Source organism: Zerene cesonia, chromosome 23 (assembly GCF_012273895.1).
Source record: "Zerene cesonia ecotype Mississippi chromosome 23, Zerene_cesonia_1.1, whole genome shotgun sequence".
Lineage (NCBI taxonomy): Eukaryota > Metazoa > Arthropoda > Insecta > Lepidoptera > Pieridae > Zerene > Zerene cesonia.
Genome location: NC_052124.1, coordinates 728,985 through 746,490, shown reverse-complemented (window position 1 = coordinate 746,490; position 17,506 = coordinate 728,985). Strand labels below are relative to the sequence as shown.

The 17,506-nt window shown below is 31.1% G+C and overlaps 2 protein-coding genes across 3 annotated transcripts in view; both read right to left on the bottom strand.

Annotated features, from left to right (window-relative positions):
• Positions 1 to 229: 229 nt before the first annotated feature.
• On the bottom strand, positions 230 to 4,330 carry LOC119836326 (phosphatidylethanolamine-binding protein homolog F40A3.3-like). The gene is made up of 5 exons (XM_038361625.1): positions 4,311 to 4,330; positions 3,434 to 3,516; positions 1,699 to 1,822; positions 1,007 to 1,220; positions 230 to 554 (listed from the first exon to the last, which is right to left on the bottom strand). Exons 2-5 carry the CDS (start codon positions 3,509 to 3,511, stop codon positions 416 to 418), a joined length of 555 nt encoding a protein of 184 aa, XP_038217553.1. The 5' UTR covers positions 3,512 to 3,516; positions 4,311 to 4,330; the 3' UTR covers positions 230 to 415.
• A 1,238-nt stretch (positions 4,331 to 5,568) lies between these two features.
• LOC119836325 overlaps positions 5,569 to 17,506 on the bottom strand; it is a 53,430-nt gene continuing 41,492 nt past the window's right edge. For both annotated transcript variants that reach the window (XM_038361624.1, XM_038361623.1), the window contains 2 exons: positions 14,318 to 15,285; positions 5,569 to 7,293 (listed from right to left, as the gene is read on the bottom strand). In XM_038361624.1, the coding sequence (XP_038217552.1) occupies positions 6,698 to 7,293; positions 14,318 to 15,278 (1,557 nt within the window). In that variant the 5' untranslated portion in view covers positions 15,279 to 15,285 and the 3' untranslated portion in view covers positions 5,569 to 6,697. The remainder of the gene's footprint in view (positions 7,294 to 14,317; positions 15,286 to 17,506) is intronic.

Below are 17,506 nucleotides of genomic sequence, written 5' to 3'. Positions count from 1 at the left end.
CAATTTAACCTAACGCGCCAATACAATAACTTAATATGAATAGAGTTATTATATAGTTTTCTCAAGACTAACAAACACAAACTGAATGTTCTTCCATTGTTATTTTAGTATACACCCAAGTATTATGGTTACTCGAAACTCAAAAAATCTTTTCATTTGTGTGATGAAAATGATTTTTATGACGAACGTCTCCACTGTATAAAAAGTATCAAAAAATAAAAAACACAAAAACTTTTAATAACGTATAAATTACACAAAAACATTGTCAATATGTTCAAAAAATAAATAAAATAAAGCGATATTTGCACACCATACTTTGTCAAACTGTTCAAACAATATACCTGTCCATATGTAACTGTTGTAAGTAATAAATATAATATCATTTCATGAAACCTGGTGCAATCGTGTCTAGATTTTAAGCCCCCAAGCTCTTGTATAGAAGTGGCACATAGTCGTCGAACTGTGCGCGGTAGAAGTTGCCGGCGACGGGGGTTCCCAGGTTGTATTTCTCAGCGAACTTCTTGGTGGAAAACGCGGCTCTGCCTTCAATGGATCTGCAGACAATTTTAAAAAATTACAGTATTGTTAATACTATGTTGTAATTGGGTAATAATAAAAGTAAAATATATAATTTAAAGTCTATATTCTTCAAAATGTGGTTTATAAGAAATGTAAGTGTTTTAAGCTTTGGTGTGAAGCAAGCTTTTACTGGCTTTTACTTTACTTGCATAAAAATATAATACAATTCTATGTCAATGTCATAAGCATATTTATTGAAATTTAAACAAAACAAGTTACAGAAATACAAGACATATTTGTTGATAAACATATTTGCTATTATATAACGCTAGGCGTTCAAAATTTACTTAACTTTTAAAATATCCATCCAACCATTGGTCTGCTACTCAACTAAATACTATTTATCTAATCGGTATATCAATAATCGAAGATACTGATATCTCAACAACAAGAAAAATCACAGTAAGATAAAAACCACATCACTCACTTGTTACTAAGTCTCTTCTCATCGAAACTCAATTTCTTCGGCTGCTTATACAGAATGTAGACGTATCTGTGGATACCGGTGCCTTCCGGAGGCCCAGATCCAATATAACCAGAGAGGACTTCCCCAGACGCTACGTCACTACCGGGGATGTTTACCACCAACCAATGGTGCCATTCACGGTATACCAGTTCGGGACCATCGTAATTGTCTGGGTCTGGAAGTGAATAGGAGTTGGTTAGTTTTTGAAGTGAAGTTTTATTTGGAAATTGCTTTTATGCACACATTAGTAGTTACGCAAGTTGTATTGATAGGGGCGGTGAACACGAAATTGGGCAGCTATTTGTATGGAATTTTTGGGATGAAGGATAAATCTGAAAGCTAAACTATAGCATTTATGTCGCCAAGGTTGTCTTGTTTATCTTTAACCAAGTAGGAGAATGCTTATGCAGTTAAGATGTTTTATATATGAAACAAACATTACTAAGATCTACCTTTATTTGGGCCAAATATTAGACATGCAAGAAAACGTCTATTTGTCCGTCTATAATTTATGGAATGCATCCACGCAATAAATTGACACTCAGATACATTTTGATATTGAAACTTTTTGATCCAAAAGGTATCGTATAGCTGCTTATAAAAAATCTTTTGCGCCTTACTATAATATAACGGGATGTCATTATCAAAATTACCTGTAAAGACGAGGGTGTAGTACGCGTTAGGGTCGGCTTCGTACGAGACAGTAGGTTGATCTTTCACTTGGGTTGGAGTCAGTTCATTACCAAGCTGAGCTTGCGCGCCACTCGGATATTTCAGCTGAAATATTTACGTTTTTGTTTATTGAATAACGCAGTCCCTATGCGTGTTAGTGACTTATAACAAAAGAATTTTTAGATTGCCTCTTCTTAGACAAGTTTAGATTATAAATAATCTAAAATAATGATAAGTGTGACCGAAAAGCAATGAGACTAATAATCTCATGTTTGTTTATAGCCATTAAGTAAAATTATAATTAATAAATCGAAAACGTCGGGAAATATCTTTTAATTGTTATTAGTAATCTGGTACACTAGTAAACGCACGAACGTAGAAGCGAAGAGTCCTGGGTTCGATTTCCGGTACTCACAAAATATTACTGTCTTAGTCTGGCAGGACACAGAAGGCTGATCACCTACTTGTCCTTAAAGAAAATCGATCAATGAAATAGATGTATATCACCTGCACCGTACCCCAAAAGGGAACATGGGATTTCATTTTTTATTAGGAATTATTTGCATAAAAATATGTTTGCTCTTTATGAGGTAAGTGGGATCTTTTGTTGCAAGTAAAATCAATATTTAATATTTCTGAAAATAATAAATGCTTACGCGTGCTTATTTATTATTTTAAGAAAAGAACTCCACTCCAATTTTGCAGTTCATACGATAAGATAAATATCGAAATTGTAAACATTTAACTGCCATGTCAAAACATATTTATCAATGCTATAAATTTAAGATCATACACACAATCGACATTATTTTGGTGTATTACATAAGTCGTAGTACGATAAGACATTTAAAGTATTTTAATTACTGCAATCAGTGACCTTGTTTTGTTATCAGATGTTTTATAAATATGTATTGAAAAAACGGAATAAATCAGTCATATCCTGACACATTCTTAATCATTAGGATCTTAATACGGCTCTGAATTCCCATTAAGTACCATTACAAACCAAATGTAATCTAATTTCTAAATGCTAATCTGATAGCATTATCAGCTTTTTGAGCAAAACATGTTTTATTTTTAGAAATTAAAGACTTTTAAACGGACTTTTTGACGTTTAAAATCCGTTATGTAGTCTTTTCTTTCTAAATGTATAATACTCGGGTAAAATCGAACACAAGAAAATACAATGTTATTTTTTTTTATTTTAAATCTTTATTTCTAAAAATATCCTGTCATCTAGCCACACATTAACCTTCTTTTCACCTCAATCCAATTTTCATTAATTTAATAAATTATATTAATACTTGTATAAAATTTATAAGGTATATATATGATTTAGTCAGTTTAACAGTCAAAGATACATTCACAGCTCCGAATGAAAAATTTGAGATATTTTTATCATTAATGAATACATATTTATATATTTATTTGGGGGAGCCGGAGGCCCATATCCTTTTCCTTGCCTTCCCAGTCCTTTCCTTTATTCCTCTCACCAATCCTTTCTTAATCCTTTCCCAAAAAGTCGGCAATCCATTTGTGGAGGCGTAAGGTCTGTAATGGACCTTATGCCTCTACAAATGTTCATGGGCGGTGGTAGCGCTTACCATCAGGCGACCCACCAGCTCCATTGCCGACTGTGACATAAAAAAAAAAAAAAAAATTATGTCATAGTGCAATAGTACTAGATGTAACGGAAATAAACATTTGTTTACTTACCGTGATAGTTTTTGCGGGTGGTGATGGGATGACATCTGGTACAATTTTGCTGGACTGAAACGCGCTAGAAGCCGACATGGTTGCTACAAAAATAACATGAATAAAATAAAAATTAACTAAAGTAGGTAACATATAATCTACTAGGTATTATATTGCCTAAATATTACAAGCCGTATATTTCTCCCGGTACTGCTTTTATTGTGGTGAAGAAAAGAATTTAATCAAGATAATTTGATAGGAAATGACTCCTGTGGAAGCGCCTTCGAATCGTAAAATTATACAATTTAATATTTATCATAAAAATAAAAGTTTAATAATTATTATCAAAATGCATAATTTAATAGATCTATATATATTTTGTATTTGCATACATTTCATTGAAACTACCTACTTTAATAGCACCATAAAATAATGTAACGTAAATTTCAAACTTCTGTGAAACCAATCCTTAACAATGAATTTCTATGATTCTATGATGTATCGAATATACAGTACAAGTGAAAGGATCAAAGAACAACTATTTATTTTATTTATTTAACAACTTAATAAGAGATATTTAAAACATAATTCTAAAATTTATTATCAAAATAATTTACTCAAATTTATTATATAAAAAGATAAATCACGCCATTTTTGAATTTTCACAATTGAATTTTGAAGAGTTATTTTTTTCATTTACATAAATTATCCAAAAATACAATGAGGACCAGAATTTAGGCGGTATAATTTTTTCTAAATATTATAATAAAAAATGTAAAAAAAATTGACAATAAAATTACCAAATTTTATTCATGAAAATCAAAATCGTTCCGATCCTATTATTATATAGATAAATTTAATTCCTTATTTATAATAATTTTAAATGCACAAAAAATACCTTATGTGTTCGAAGTCAAACCACAAGTGTGGAGAGAACTAACCATTTAATTACAAGAGCGATAACAATTGCTCGGACAATCTATATTGTTTGATAAATGTTCACCTTGCGCTTGAACTTGGCGGTTTCGATAATGTTTTCAAATAGTTTTATTGTGAAAAAAAAATCTAAATATTTATGCCATGTAACGTGTGTATGATTAGATTTAATAGAGTTTCCTCCCATGTTATAGCTAAGCAAAATATAATATTTATGAACTTAATTCATAGATATTATCGATAAAGATTTATTTAATTAAAGAAGTGGGGTTTGACCTCTCTTGAGTTAGATATTGTTTTAATTATTTTTCTGATATTTTTAAATTGCTTATTTAAAATTGAATAACTAAGGTTTTTATATCAATTAATACATGTTAAAAGCATGATGCTAAATATTTAGTTCTGAAATAAAAATATCACAAAGATGTATCAAAAATTTTCATTCAACCATCTAAAACCATGCCAATATACGGGCGATCACTAATTTTTTGTCTAATTATTCTATAAGCATGGCGTATTCTTATTTCTGAGCATAATACGTACGCATGTGTGCGTGTAGCCGCCACTTAATTGTATAAATGTGTGCGTGCGTCAGGATAACTTTCGTATTCCCATTAAATAGAACCAGAATCATTCAACAAAATTCTTTAGGTAAAATAACACAAAATAGAAAGTGGAAACTATTATAAAATATACAACAAAAGAACAATTCATTATTTATTTCTCAAACAAATTCACTAAACAGATAATAGTAGTGACCATGGTTTTCTTAGTGAATAAAATTCCTCGTGAATAATAATTAAATTCACAGATAATTAATTTTATCTATCTACACTTTATACAATACGATAGTGTACGGTAAAAGTAGAAATTACATAATTAATATATAACTTTACATATAGCTTTTATAATTTAATTAATAATAAAGTAAACAATCAATAATTTCAATGAATATATTATATTTGTAAGTTTATATGCAATTATTTTTATAATATACAGAAAGGAAAACATGTATTTGTAATAACAATACATTTCAAATTAAATAATACTAAAATAGGGAATATAGTAATCGATAAAATATACATAAATCTAAAATAAAATGGATATAGGATGAATTTGATGCAAAAAATTTATCCGTTGTAATTTTTCAACTAATTAAAGGAAAAACTATACAAATAGTTATGGAAGATTCAATGATAATAGAGATGAGGAAATCCTAATTTTATATTATTTTTGTTGCAGGAGTTTTAGATTTTATCGACTAGCAATTACAAGTATGGTGGCCAATTTCCAAATGGTGTAATTCGGATTTTATTATCGAGTTGTTAAGTCTTTAAAGTTCTGTTTTGTTAAATTGATAATCCCATTACTAAACGAATTAATTATCGCTATTCTCTGGAATTGCCTATGAGAATAACTTCATTTCTTTTTTCGCCGTGCGCTTTTTAGCTAATGTCGTAAATAGGTACAATTTTATAATGCATGATAATTCAATAAACAATGGAAGTATATTAATAAACTAAACGTGAGTGTTGTGCTTTAGCATTGTGCAATTGATACAATATTAAAAGGATTTTTTTATTGTTAACAGAATCATAAGGTGCGTCAAAATTTACATATTAGATACAAAACTAAAATATAACAAGTCCCTAGTTTATTTTCAGCCTTACTTACGATACAATAATTCAATTTATCAGTAAGTACACAGACTACTGCTTATAATAATTATTCTTTAAGAATAAATAAATAACAATATTTCAGATTTCCATACATCTGAAACTGACCTACGACAATCTCTCTCACAAAGATTGGTGGCATTTCATTACATCAATATATTTGGTAAAGCCATGACACTAAAACTTTAGGAGCTTACCACGACTAAATTCTATGGCAAAAACATTTCGTGAAAACTTTAAAATACGACCCTTCAAATATTACCTTCACAAACGATGTCTACAGATAGTTTCAATTACAGATTTTCATGAATCATAGAAAAAAAAATTATTCGAAATTTTCAAACAAGATTAGTTACTTTAATGAAACACATTTTTTTACTGATTTTCTTTCGTTTCATTAAGTATCACAATATTATAATTCAAATAAATACAATTGTATAAAATAGTACAGTTCTTGCAACAGCAGTTAATTGACCATAACGATATTAAACGAATTGTTATTGCATTACAATTAATAAGTACGAACAAAAACATAATTTTTCTCTATATTTACACACATCCCGACCTGCTTTCATATCGCTTATCTAAATTACATAAGTACCACCATGCATATCATATCTTTAAATATGTTCTCTGAACACGGTAGCGTTTCAGGCATTTTAGTTTTAATTCTTCAAACTACTTGAACGGTCGCAAATGCACTGAAAGTAACTTTCTTTGGTGGTTCTATGCTGCAAGTCCTTACGACCGACCGTTTCGCTCCATCATGTCCGTTTGTCTTTAATACTGGCTTCAAATTGGCAACGTCACCGTGAGATTGAGCTTTAAAGCGTCCTATTGTATTACCATTCCCTAAATCTCTAAGCTTATTTGTCAGACCAGTAATCTTGTTTGATACATTGGTGTAATTCATCTTCCTCACATCGTTCTTCTTGGGCTCACTCAATTTTTTCGGTATTTCTAAACTCTGCAAGGATGCATACATCCGATGGTCAGTGGTTAGGTTTCTTTTTATTTCAGGATTCGGCCGCGGTAGTCTCGGTTGCCTCGGAAGGTAATTGTTAGGTCGGAATGGTAGTGGTGTTAATTTTGTCTTACTCTCGTTAGTGAGTCGATAATATTGTGGTACGGGTTCTAGTCGTTGAGGTTTCCTTAGAGTGAGGGCCATTGCTGTTTTGGTTGGCCTGGCCAAGCTATCGAAAGCCGTTGTCGAAAACTGAGACCGGCTACTCCTCCATTCTTCTCGATCAGAGTCGTATCCGGTGGTAGCTGAAAAATTAATACATAAATAGATTAGACTCGAGTTATTAGGTATACAGATAATTCGTTTCCTGTTCCTTCTTATCGACCTTAATAGAGGCAATATTATTTTCAGTATTATTTTATGTATTTCCGGTCTCATTTATATTGTCACATACAATTATTACGAACCATATACGGTTTGTATAGACAAATGTAACTCAATTAAAATCTATTTGTAATTGCGACAAACAATAATATATAAAATTGCGTTCGGAAATTTCATTTCAAAAATAATGATGCCCCTAACGAAGGGCTTTTAAACGTATTATTTGTTAACATCCCAATCAAATTGTACGTTTGTGAATTTATCAGATTCTATTATAATAACGTTTTATTCTAAGCACGTAAGACTTCCGTGGTGCGTCGCATACAAATATTGAATTAAGCAAATGTTTTGTTGACCTAGTCGGTGATGCAAGGATTGGACAATCTCCTTTAAGGTAAAAATACGAAAAAACATAATTTATATCTTCGTCCTTATTGACAACCTTAAGTTTGAAGAATGAATATCAATAAGTCAACAGCTTTCCCTTTTGAAGTACAGAGAAAAAATTTCGTTCAAGTTCACTCATTACGAGGTCTTGTGGCCATCCTTATAGCTAAATTAAATATTTTTAGTGAATGTTAATAAAAGCAAACTATCGTTACAAACAGGAGTAATTATTTAATAATGCGAAAAATAATTTAATAATCAACGGGCGGTATACCTTTCCATTATCGACGTTTAAAAGGTTATCGAACAAGATTCATCTTTTGACCTACTTGACTTAAATGCTGTCGAATTTGTCAAAAATGTTTTGCATTCACCAATCGTGAAATACTAACTGACAACACATTTTCGCAAGTGTATTGAATAAATTTATTAAAATAGATGTTCAGATTGCCCAATTAACATTAAATATGTAGAGGTTTACGTTACTATAATGAAACTACATAGAAGCATTGTTTTTAGCATACTACAGGGTTCTTTTTTGGGTGCGCGATAATTGCAATACCATTAAGTTTCGTTAAAACCTCATATTGTAATATTTTTAATTTATTTAGTTTAATAGTGATTTTAATTTAAATTTAATGATTGTAATCAAGCTTGTTTTATAGAGGATCACAAAAGGTCGATCTTTTGATGCACCGTGATTTTAAAATTGACCTTTAATAAAATATTTCGTGGAGAACAATAAAGATAGCTGATTGTTAACATTATGTTCTTTTGATGCAATGTTTCTTTTATTATTTTGGTCTTTATGACGATTCTACCTATATTTTAGACATATTCTAAAAAAGTCATAGAAGGCAAAAATATCGTGGTTCTCTGAAATGATTCTATATTTTACTGTGTCTTAAAATATTTTTTAACAAGCAATTTTTGAAGTTGACAAGCTCAGTACTTAATACTATGTGCTTTAACATTTTGAGCTTCACCTTGAGGCGAAGCTGTTAGGATTAACGAAAGAATTAAGAAAACATCTGAGTCTGGTTCGGAAGACATCTACTCCCAGCTAGAGAAAATAAGATTGACAGAAGCGAACTCGCCATACCCTGCTGCCTATCCATACCCTACTACCTGTGTACATTTACACAACAAGCATAGTTCCTTGCAACACTTAATTGTATAATAGAACCGTCTTTAATAGAAATATAGACACAAACAAGGAAATACATTTCCCCAGTCACCGTTCATCAATTAACTAGATATGTGATATAATTCAAGCATGAAAGATTAAGTTCCCGCGATTCTCAGTTATCCATCTTCCTGTAATAAAATACTGCGCAATGACGCATTACGTAACTCAGAAAAAAGATTTGAAAGGCTAAAGTCTACATTAATAATGAATAATGATGTTAATGCTAGGTTTAGTTTTAGGGCCATTTATTTCAACGATGTAGAAGAATGTATTTATGAACTTAAGCGACAGTAAGAGAAAACTAAAATCATATTAATCCTACTTAATACTAGTAGGCGTTAATATTATAAGCGCGAAAATTTGTAAGCATGTATGGATGTTTATAGCTCTTTCCATCAATTGAAGGGATTTTGATTAAAGTTTAACATAGCTTTTACATCAGATTTACACATAAGCTACTATGTTTTTTTTTAAATTAAGCCCCTAATGGATGAAATGAAAGCCCTAATAGGGGATGAAATTTGGGATGCAAGCTTATTGATGGCGAAACAAAATTCGCGGGCACAGCTATTGGGAAGGAACTACTAAAGGCAAACGAAGTATTGTAAACGAAGGCAAAGTAAATAATATTTATAATATTCTATTACTATTTATTTTTACAGCACTCTACGAGGTGTTAACAGAATATATATAAAGGTGGACACAGCCCTCGTAATAGTAACCGCAATAGTCATTGGCTGTAACTCACTCTAGAAAAATCGATACTATTGCGGTTAAAACACCAAAGAAGTCACCAAACGGTTCTCACAACAAATACACGGTGTAACGTGTTCCAATCGTAAAACAAATTTTACAAATGCAATTTCTTTACACGCTGCGGTACAGGATCGTAAAGTTAATAGTCTTTTGTGTACGAATGCGATGAGCGTATCTGTGTCAACGTGATGCCTCCTTCTTAACCAACCTTAGGTTAACAATTGTTGAGGTAGTTTGGAATTACTATAAGCTTCAAGACCCTCCGGCAAATGTTCCATCACTTTGACTTATTGCTTAGACAGTTAGAGGTTTTGTAATGGTGATAGGCGAAGTCGAATAGAATCCAGAAATGCATAACCGTATAACAAACCACCGTATGATACTATATCCACTGTTTGGCGTAATATTTCAAATTTAAAATATATAATAATTACATAGTATAAAACAAAGTCGCTTCCCGCGTCTGTATATGTATACTTAGATTTTAAAAACTACACAACGGAGTTTTATTCAGTTTTTTTTTTATAGTTTGAGTGATTCAAGTAGAAGTTTATATGTATGATAACATCTATTAAACTACTCCGAATTTAAAGCGTGCAAAGCCGCGAGGAAAGGTTAGTACATATAAAAGAAAAACAGCTTTATTCCATACACGCGCCTACACCGGGTTTGCATTACACTCATTAGGCAATTAATATGTTTTTCGACAAATTAATTGATCAAATATTTGCCTATTATTTTGGTCAAGTGATATTTAAGATGATGGAAGACATAAGAGACGTAGATTTTAAGTATTTGAAAGTCACATCCGGGTTATTCTTTGGCAAAACATATCAAGTTATACTTTTGTCTATAATTTTGATGTACACCTCTATTTTTATAATACGATAAACATCAATAAACTTCTCATTATTTTTTTTAAAGAATAATTCATCTTGAATCTTTTTTCTTTTGCATAATGTTATAAAATATGAAATAAAATAATATAACAGATAGATGACAGTCCCCCTAATCCATATGTTTATAAATGCTATCTATATTGTAGTATGTAAGATCGCCACGAGAAAGAAGGACATTTCTCCATATTCATCTTGTAATATGTTTTTGTGAATTATGTTTATACTAGCTACGCCCCGCGGTTTCACCCACGTAAGTCCGTATCCCGTAGGAATATCGGGATAAAAAGTTGCCTATATGGTATTCCAGTTGTCCAGCTGTCTACGTACCAAATTTCATTGCAATCGGTGCAGTAGTTTCTGCGAGAAAGAGTAACAAACATACACACATCCTTACAAACTATTACTTCGCATTAATAATATTAGCAGGAGGATAGGATTTAGGGATCGTATTTCTATTGGCAAATAGAAGTTAGATTCATTAGGTTTATCTATTCATTAACAACTAGTTGTTTGCCTCGGCTTCGCCGGCGCGCTCTTCATAAATTTTCAGTAGAAATTTTGATCCCATTGAAGTTCTCGTGAAATCGATTGACAATATTAACTGATAAATCGCATATCGTACCAATAGTTTAATCACAAATTGCAAACAAAAGAAATGACATAAAAGGGAAACCTAAATTTCCTAGAACCTAAAGACTTATCTCGCAATACGAGCACTCGCATGTCGGTGTTTTATTTGCAATAGTCATTTGTAACGGGCCAACGAGACAAGACGCAACACAAACATGTGATTTTATAACAGCTTGTTAGTCCAAGACATCTTAGTGACATCGTACTCCAATGTTATGCAAGTGATTTGAACATTTGATGGATACAACAACCGCATATCAGAAGCGAGCGTAATATTATGATCTTCTAAGACGATAAACCGCATCAAAACATAATAAGGAATTTCTACAACATGTCCTACTGTGAATATTATACTGATTATTGTGTGTCTTTTAAAATTTATCTGTTAACATATTGGGATGTTTGTCTCATTTTTCAATGACTCTTCCTAAAGAAATTCTTGCTTACAGGGATTTCGAATCGCTTTAATCAACTCAAGTTTACGTTAAAAACGTTTAATTAATTAAAGTAAATTAAATTATTATTACCAAAAAAAAAACTACCTAAACTACTACCTTTAAATTATTAGAACTAGACCTAATTTAAATGACTCCACGAGAGGCACCAGCTTTAAAAATATAAATTATCACCATCGGTTCACCCAGTTGAAAGCTCATAAAAGGCCAAAAATATACAGTCAAATTTATATAACCCCATCTTTTTTCAAGTCGGTTAAAAATAATTATGCTTATAAATTGCATACTCTAGTAACATAGTAGGTACATCACTATTATTTGCTCAAGTACTTGCGTTTATAAACCAATAAGAACAAACAAATTTGACTGTAATTTATTGTCACATCTATAACGAAATTGGCCCAAACGACGTCAGCACACATCGCATTACGGATTTTGTAAATAACATTCAATCTAATTTATAAATTGCACATCAAATTTAAGATGAACCAAACCAGGCAAATGAGCATTGCGCAAAGTTGACGGTCACCAGCGACCTTGGAAACGCCAATGGTCGTTAAATCGATTACAAGTGTCGGCATCCAGACAATTTACAAAGGCAAAGCGCATCTAAACGTTAAAGCGGAGAAATATATCTTTACAAATACATTAAGCCGTTGCTTTGAATTCATTTGGATGATTTGAATGTTGAAATTCAAGGCAAAATTTTGTCGCAATTGTCTCGGAAACAAATCAAGAAAGCGCGAACGAAACGAGTCGCGATTATCCGAACAACATTCCATTCTAGACGTTATGTCTCTGTTTAATTCGCAAATGTGTTAAATATGTAAATTTGTTTTATTATCAACAAATGAAGCAAATCAGTAGTATGAATGATGTGTTCTAGAAGCATTCTCTCTATGATTAATTTCCTATCCAGCACATGGTATATTAAAACTCTCACTTCGCGCAAGTCAGTTTATACGAACCATCAATGTACCATTTAGGCGAAGAAGCATTTTAAAAATCCTTTGAGCAATGTTTTGTTTGTCCTTTTTGTATAGATTTGGGTGTTAGATGATTTATTAAAAAACAATAAATATTGACAATAACACATATTTAATATATTTTCGCTTATTCATTTATTATGAATTATTAGTACTGCTTGTTCTCAATCACAGAAATCTTTAGTACATTATAAATGAGGAAATGTTTTGTTTGCATTTTTTTCACATCACAACGGGGCGATTTTATATGATTTTTTCTTGTGTCCAGAGATGGGATGCTAGAGAGTGACACTGGCTACATTTTACAGGGGTGAAACATCTCATATCCATTGTAAAAGGCTTGGTTTCGCGGTCTTAGCGCTAGTTTTATTATATTTACAGAAATTAGGAGACAAAGAGGTTTAATCGAGTGTGCAATTTATATACCCAAAAGTCTAATTACCTATGCATTTAACATCAGTTTGATTTTAAACTACTGTTTTAAAAGCATTTATGAAGCACGTACTTCAATTATTGGAATTCCAATCACAATACGCGAGTTTAGCATTGTGCAATGCATCGAATTGTCCAAAGGTCAAAATGTCTTATTATTTGTGAAATCAGAAGTAATGGGTGTAGTAAATTGCTCATCTTGGTTAATGTTTTACTTTCACGTAACTACGGTAGGGTCTTCAGGCGTTTCCGTACTACAGTCAATTGTTGTATACAATTGCGTAATTTTAATGTAAATTTTATCTGATCTGCGTAGAGTGAGTGAAATTTCTTTCAACATTTAAATCATGCCGGTTTTGAAGGCTCTTCGACCGCTCGAAAGGCTTGTTATTGTAAATTGTTCTTAACAACTTAAAAACGTTAATGTTTGTTAATTTTTATAAATGGTTGAAAGTATGTTTGAGTATAGTTTTAATTTTTTATGGATAAATGTTACAAATTATAGGTAAAATGTACAACATTATAAACAATGTTTTCAAAACGAAAATGATTTATTTAGTAAAAGTTATTCGACCATTAAATATTAGAGAGAGAATTTCACAAACTAGACAAAATTCATTTTCGCTTCAAGAAGATGGAATTAAATAATAACAATGTTACAATTAAAAACAATATTGTTATCTACGATTGGTAGTGTTTATTGTTAAATGAAAATTTTGCCTTATTTAATACGCATTTATTAGCTTCATCTGTATGTATAATACCAACTCGTTAAAACTCCATATGGACCCACTAAAATGGACATATTTAGTTCTTACTTTGTACACTGATCGAGGTTCGGTGACAATACAATATTTTCATGAGTTTATCCTACTATTCTGATAAAGCTGGCCAGGACTAAATAATTTCCGTAGGCGTTCTATATTTTTATATCTCTCTATCTTGCTCTTGCAAGTGAGACGATTTAGTTGATTCTATCAATAATTGCTTTCACATTAAAGCGTGTTCATTAATTTTTATGTATTGCTGTTACGTTACAACTGCATTTAATGCTTAAGCATTTCATCAAGAATATGACTTAAGAACCCTTTTTAGAATATTTTTAAGTCTCAGTATTGGAACCTGTATTCTATATTTTAGAAATAAGTAACGCTGTAGTGGCGTGCTTAAATGACTTAGTCAATAAAATATTATGCATTGTAGGTACTGACCTTTATTATTCGTCCATATACTGTTAGGTGGACTGCTCCTTTTCGATTTATCTCGAAACATCAATATATCTGGCATTTTGTTTTGCTTATTGTCTTTTGGTATAACGTCGGGAGATCTATCAACATTCACTCTAACAAATTCACCTTTTAATACCTTTGGCGTTTCTTTATTCGTGGGAAGCAGCGGCGGCGAGGGAGCCTTTGATTTCTTATTGAATAACTTCTTTTTCTGAGGCTTAGCTGGAATTTCAATATCCGTGTATATTATACTGTCTATTTCACCGGCATCCGTCATATCATTTTTTATTCCAATAAGACTTAAAGGTTGCTCATATCTTAAATTTAAATTCTTTTGCTGGACTGATATATGCGTTACACCATCATTGTCAGTTGTTTGCATTAAATCATATTCAGATTTTTTATCATACATACTATAATCATCGACGCTATTCTTTCTATTCTTAAAATCATTTGATTTCTTTTTAGAAAATAAACTATCACTACTTGAATAGGGCGCCGAGTTCTTCGTTAACCGGTTTCGCATTTTGAAATATTTGTATGTGAAATATATTCTTTTAAAGTCCTGTTCATTCTCAAATTTGAGCGCCACAGCTTCTGTGCCAAGGTTTTTTGCTACGTAAAAGACTAGAGTATTCTCGCAATTGGGATAATTTTCGATGTTCACGCAAGTAACAATGTCATCGATCGCAATATTTTCGTATTTGTTAAATTTAGAATTGTAATCTTTGACAAGCTTTTGTTTATCGTCATCGTTTGAATCTTCCTTTGTATGTAGCTGTAGCTGATCCTTTTCATTGAACCCAACTATAACGTTATAATCTTGCTGTGATGTATGTTTGTTTATACTCATGATGTCAATTTGTTGATTGGCATTATGTAACTTCTGTCGTGCTACGATCGCCGCCCAGCCTCCGCACCGGTTTGACTTTTTCACCGTCATTATAGATCTGAAAAGAGAAAAAATATGATCTGTATTCGTAAAATATAAATACGTGATAAGATGTTTTGTTTTTTTTTTATAAGATAACTTTAACTTTAAACATTTCGTTTAAAATGTTTTTCAGCTTTTCGTCAAGAATTCGTCAAGTCAAAAGAAAGTATAGAGTCCCGGGGATTTACCCACATAGTTTTCGTTCCCGTTAGATTTTCGGAGTAAAAACTCTCGTACCGATGTCATTTCTCGGCTCTCAAACTATATCTATAAAAATTTCATTTAAATCTGTTAAAAATCTGTGAAGGTTTAGTTTGGGTAGGGCCGCCGTAAATACGTTGCTCGCTATTAAAAGGTAAAGAGTAAGGAAGCGTTCATGACGGGAAAAAAGGCATGGAGGATGGGACGGGTGAGGAAAAAAATATGGAGGTCTGGATGGATACATTTGAACATAAAAGTGAGAGGGCTACGTCCAAATCCCAATTTATAAAAAAAATATAAAGTGCCCAATCATTTGTCACTGCTTAAATATACTAATTCTATACTATGATATAGTAAATAACATATTACATACAATAAAGCGCAAGATTGTGTGTATTATCCACGCATAACTAAAAACTATATTTTTATAGGATGTTAGGATTTGAATAATTTCTTAAATCATTAAATAATCTAAACTTGAGAATTATTTCAATGTAAAAGTTCAGTATTAAAACCTGGAAAATATAAAAATTATAGCTATCGCCCGCATCAAATCTGATTGCAATTAAAGATTTTTTGATGAAGACTCGTAAAGTTTAATGACCTATAATATAATTATATAGACAAAGCAAGATACCCCGGCTAGTGCACTTTCACTAACTTTCGTTTCAAATGTCAAGTTTGTTTTAAATATTGACATTGAATTTAATGTAGAATGCAAATAACATTGGACCAGTTAGATATATGATGTAAATTAGTGGTAAAATATGGTGCCAATAGCTATCCAAAATCTATTTTATCTTTTTTAAAGAATGGTTTCTGTCGTTTATTGCTCTCATTCCAAAAAGTTTTTGTATAATTCTAACGCGCTTTTTTATACATAATTTGTTGCTATAAGGAAATTTTGGACTTTAATTGAAACTGCATAAAAGTTTGCATTTCGTATATTTTGTATTTTTTTTTAATATTTTATTTAAAAATATTCATACCACAAAATTAGTTTGATACAAATTATCATCACTTATATCGATGTCTTAATAATATCGACACCTATTCACAAACGAAATATTATTTCTTACGAAAAATTGGACCAAATGACAACAATTTGCAATCAAATTCCAAAGCTTCACAATATATTATTGAAAAACATTTAATCAATCACAATTAAATGATGCTCACGTGTAATATTTCACTGCTGTTGTAAGAGCGGTTCAATTATGATTATATAATAAATTACTGTATTAATTTTGTAACCTAATGGCAATTTGTTACAACACTGATGTTTTTCACACACCTGTATGTTATAATGTCATTTTAATATTATAGAGAAAGTGTAAATGATAAATTGTTCTTCAAGCTAATTATATTTACGTAATAGATAATTGATTAATACGATGTACAAAATAAGAAATAAAGACGAATTTAAAATGTTAGAGTGTTGGTTATTTAAATACTTATAGGATTAGAGTATTAAAAACCAATGAATGGTTGAATCAATTGGTTCAAGTGATAGCAATAGACGTTTCGTAGCAAATTTATTTATGTAATATTTCGCTGTATTTATTTTTAAATAGGTTCAACTAAATTGCAACTGCATTTTTCGTACCTATGTTACATATTCTTTAATATTTTCGAAATGGTTAAAAATACTAAAACATATTTATATTTTATTCTTATATGCAAAAATACTGGCAAGCGAGGGTAGAAGAATTAAATGTGCTAGAGAAAGCAGAAACAGTCGGATATAATGTTCACACAATAGCGGATTGAGCGTGAGACTTAAAAAAAAACCTTCCTGCATGGATGTAAGCATTATTAGGTAAGATAATTACGTTGAAACTCGTGTGTTGCGATGAATAAATTATTATTTATTGATCAATTTATCCATTCTAACATTATAAAGTTTGTGAATTTGTTATGTTTTAGGAGGTGATCTCAGGAACTACTGAACCGATTTCAGAAGTTCCTTCACCGTTCGATTTCTATGCGATCCCTCAGTGCTATAGACGAAAACAAATTGGATTGCAAATATAGTA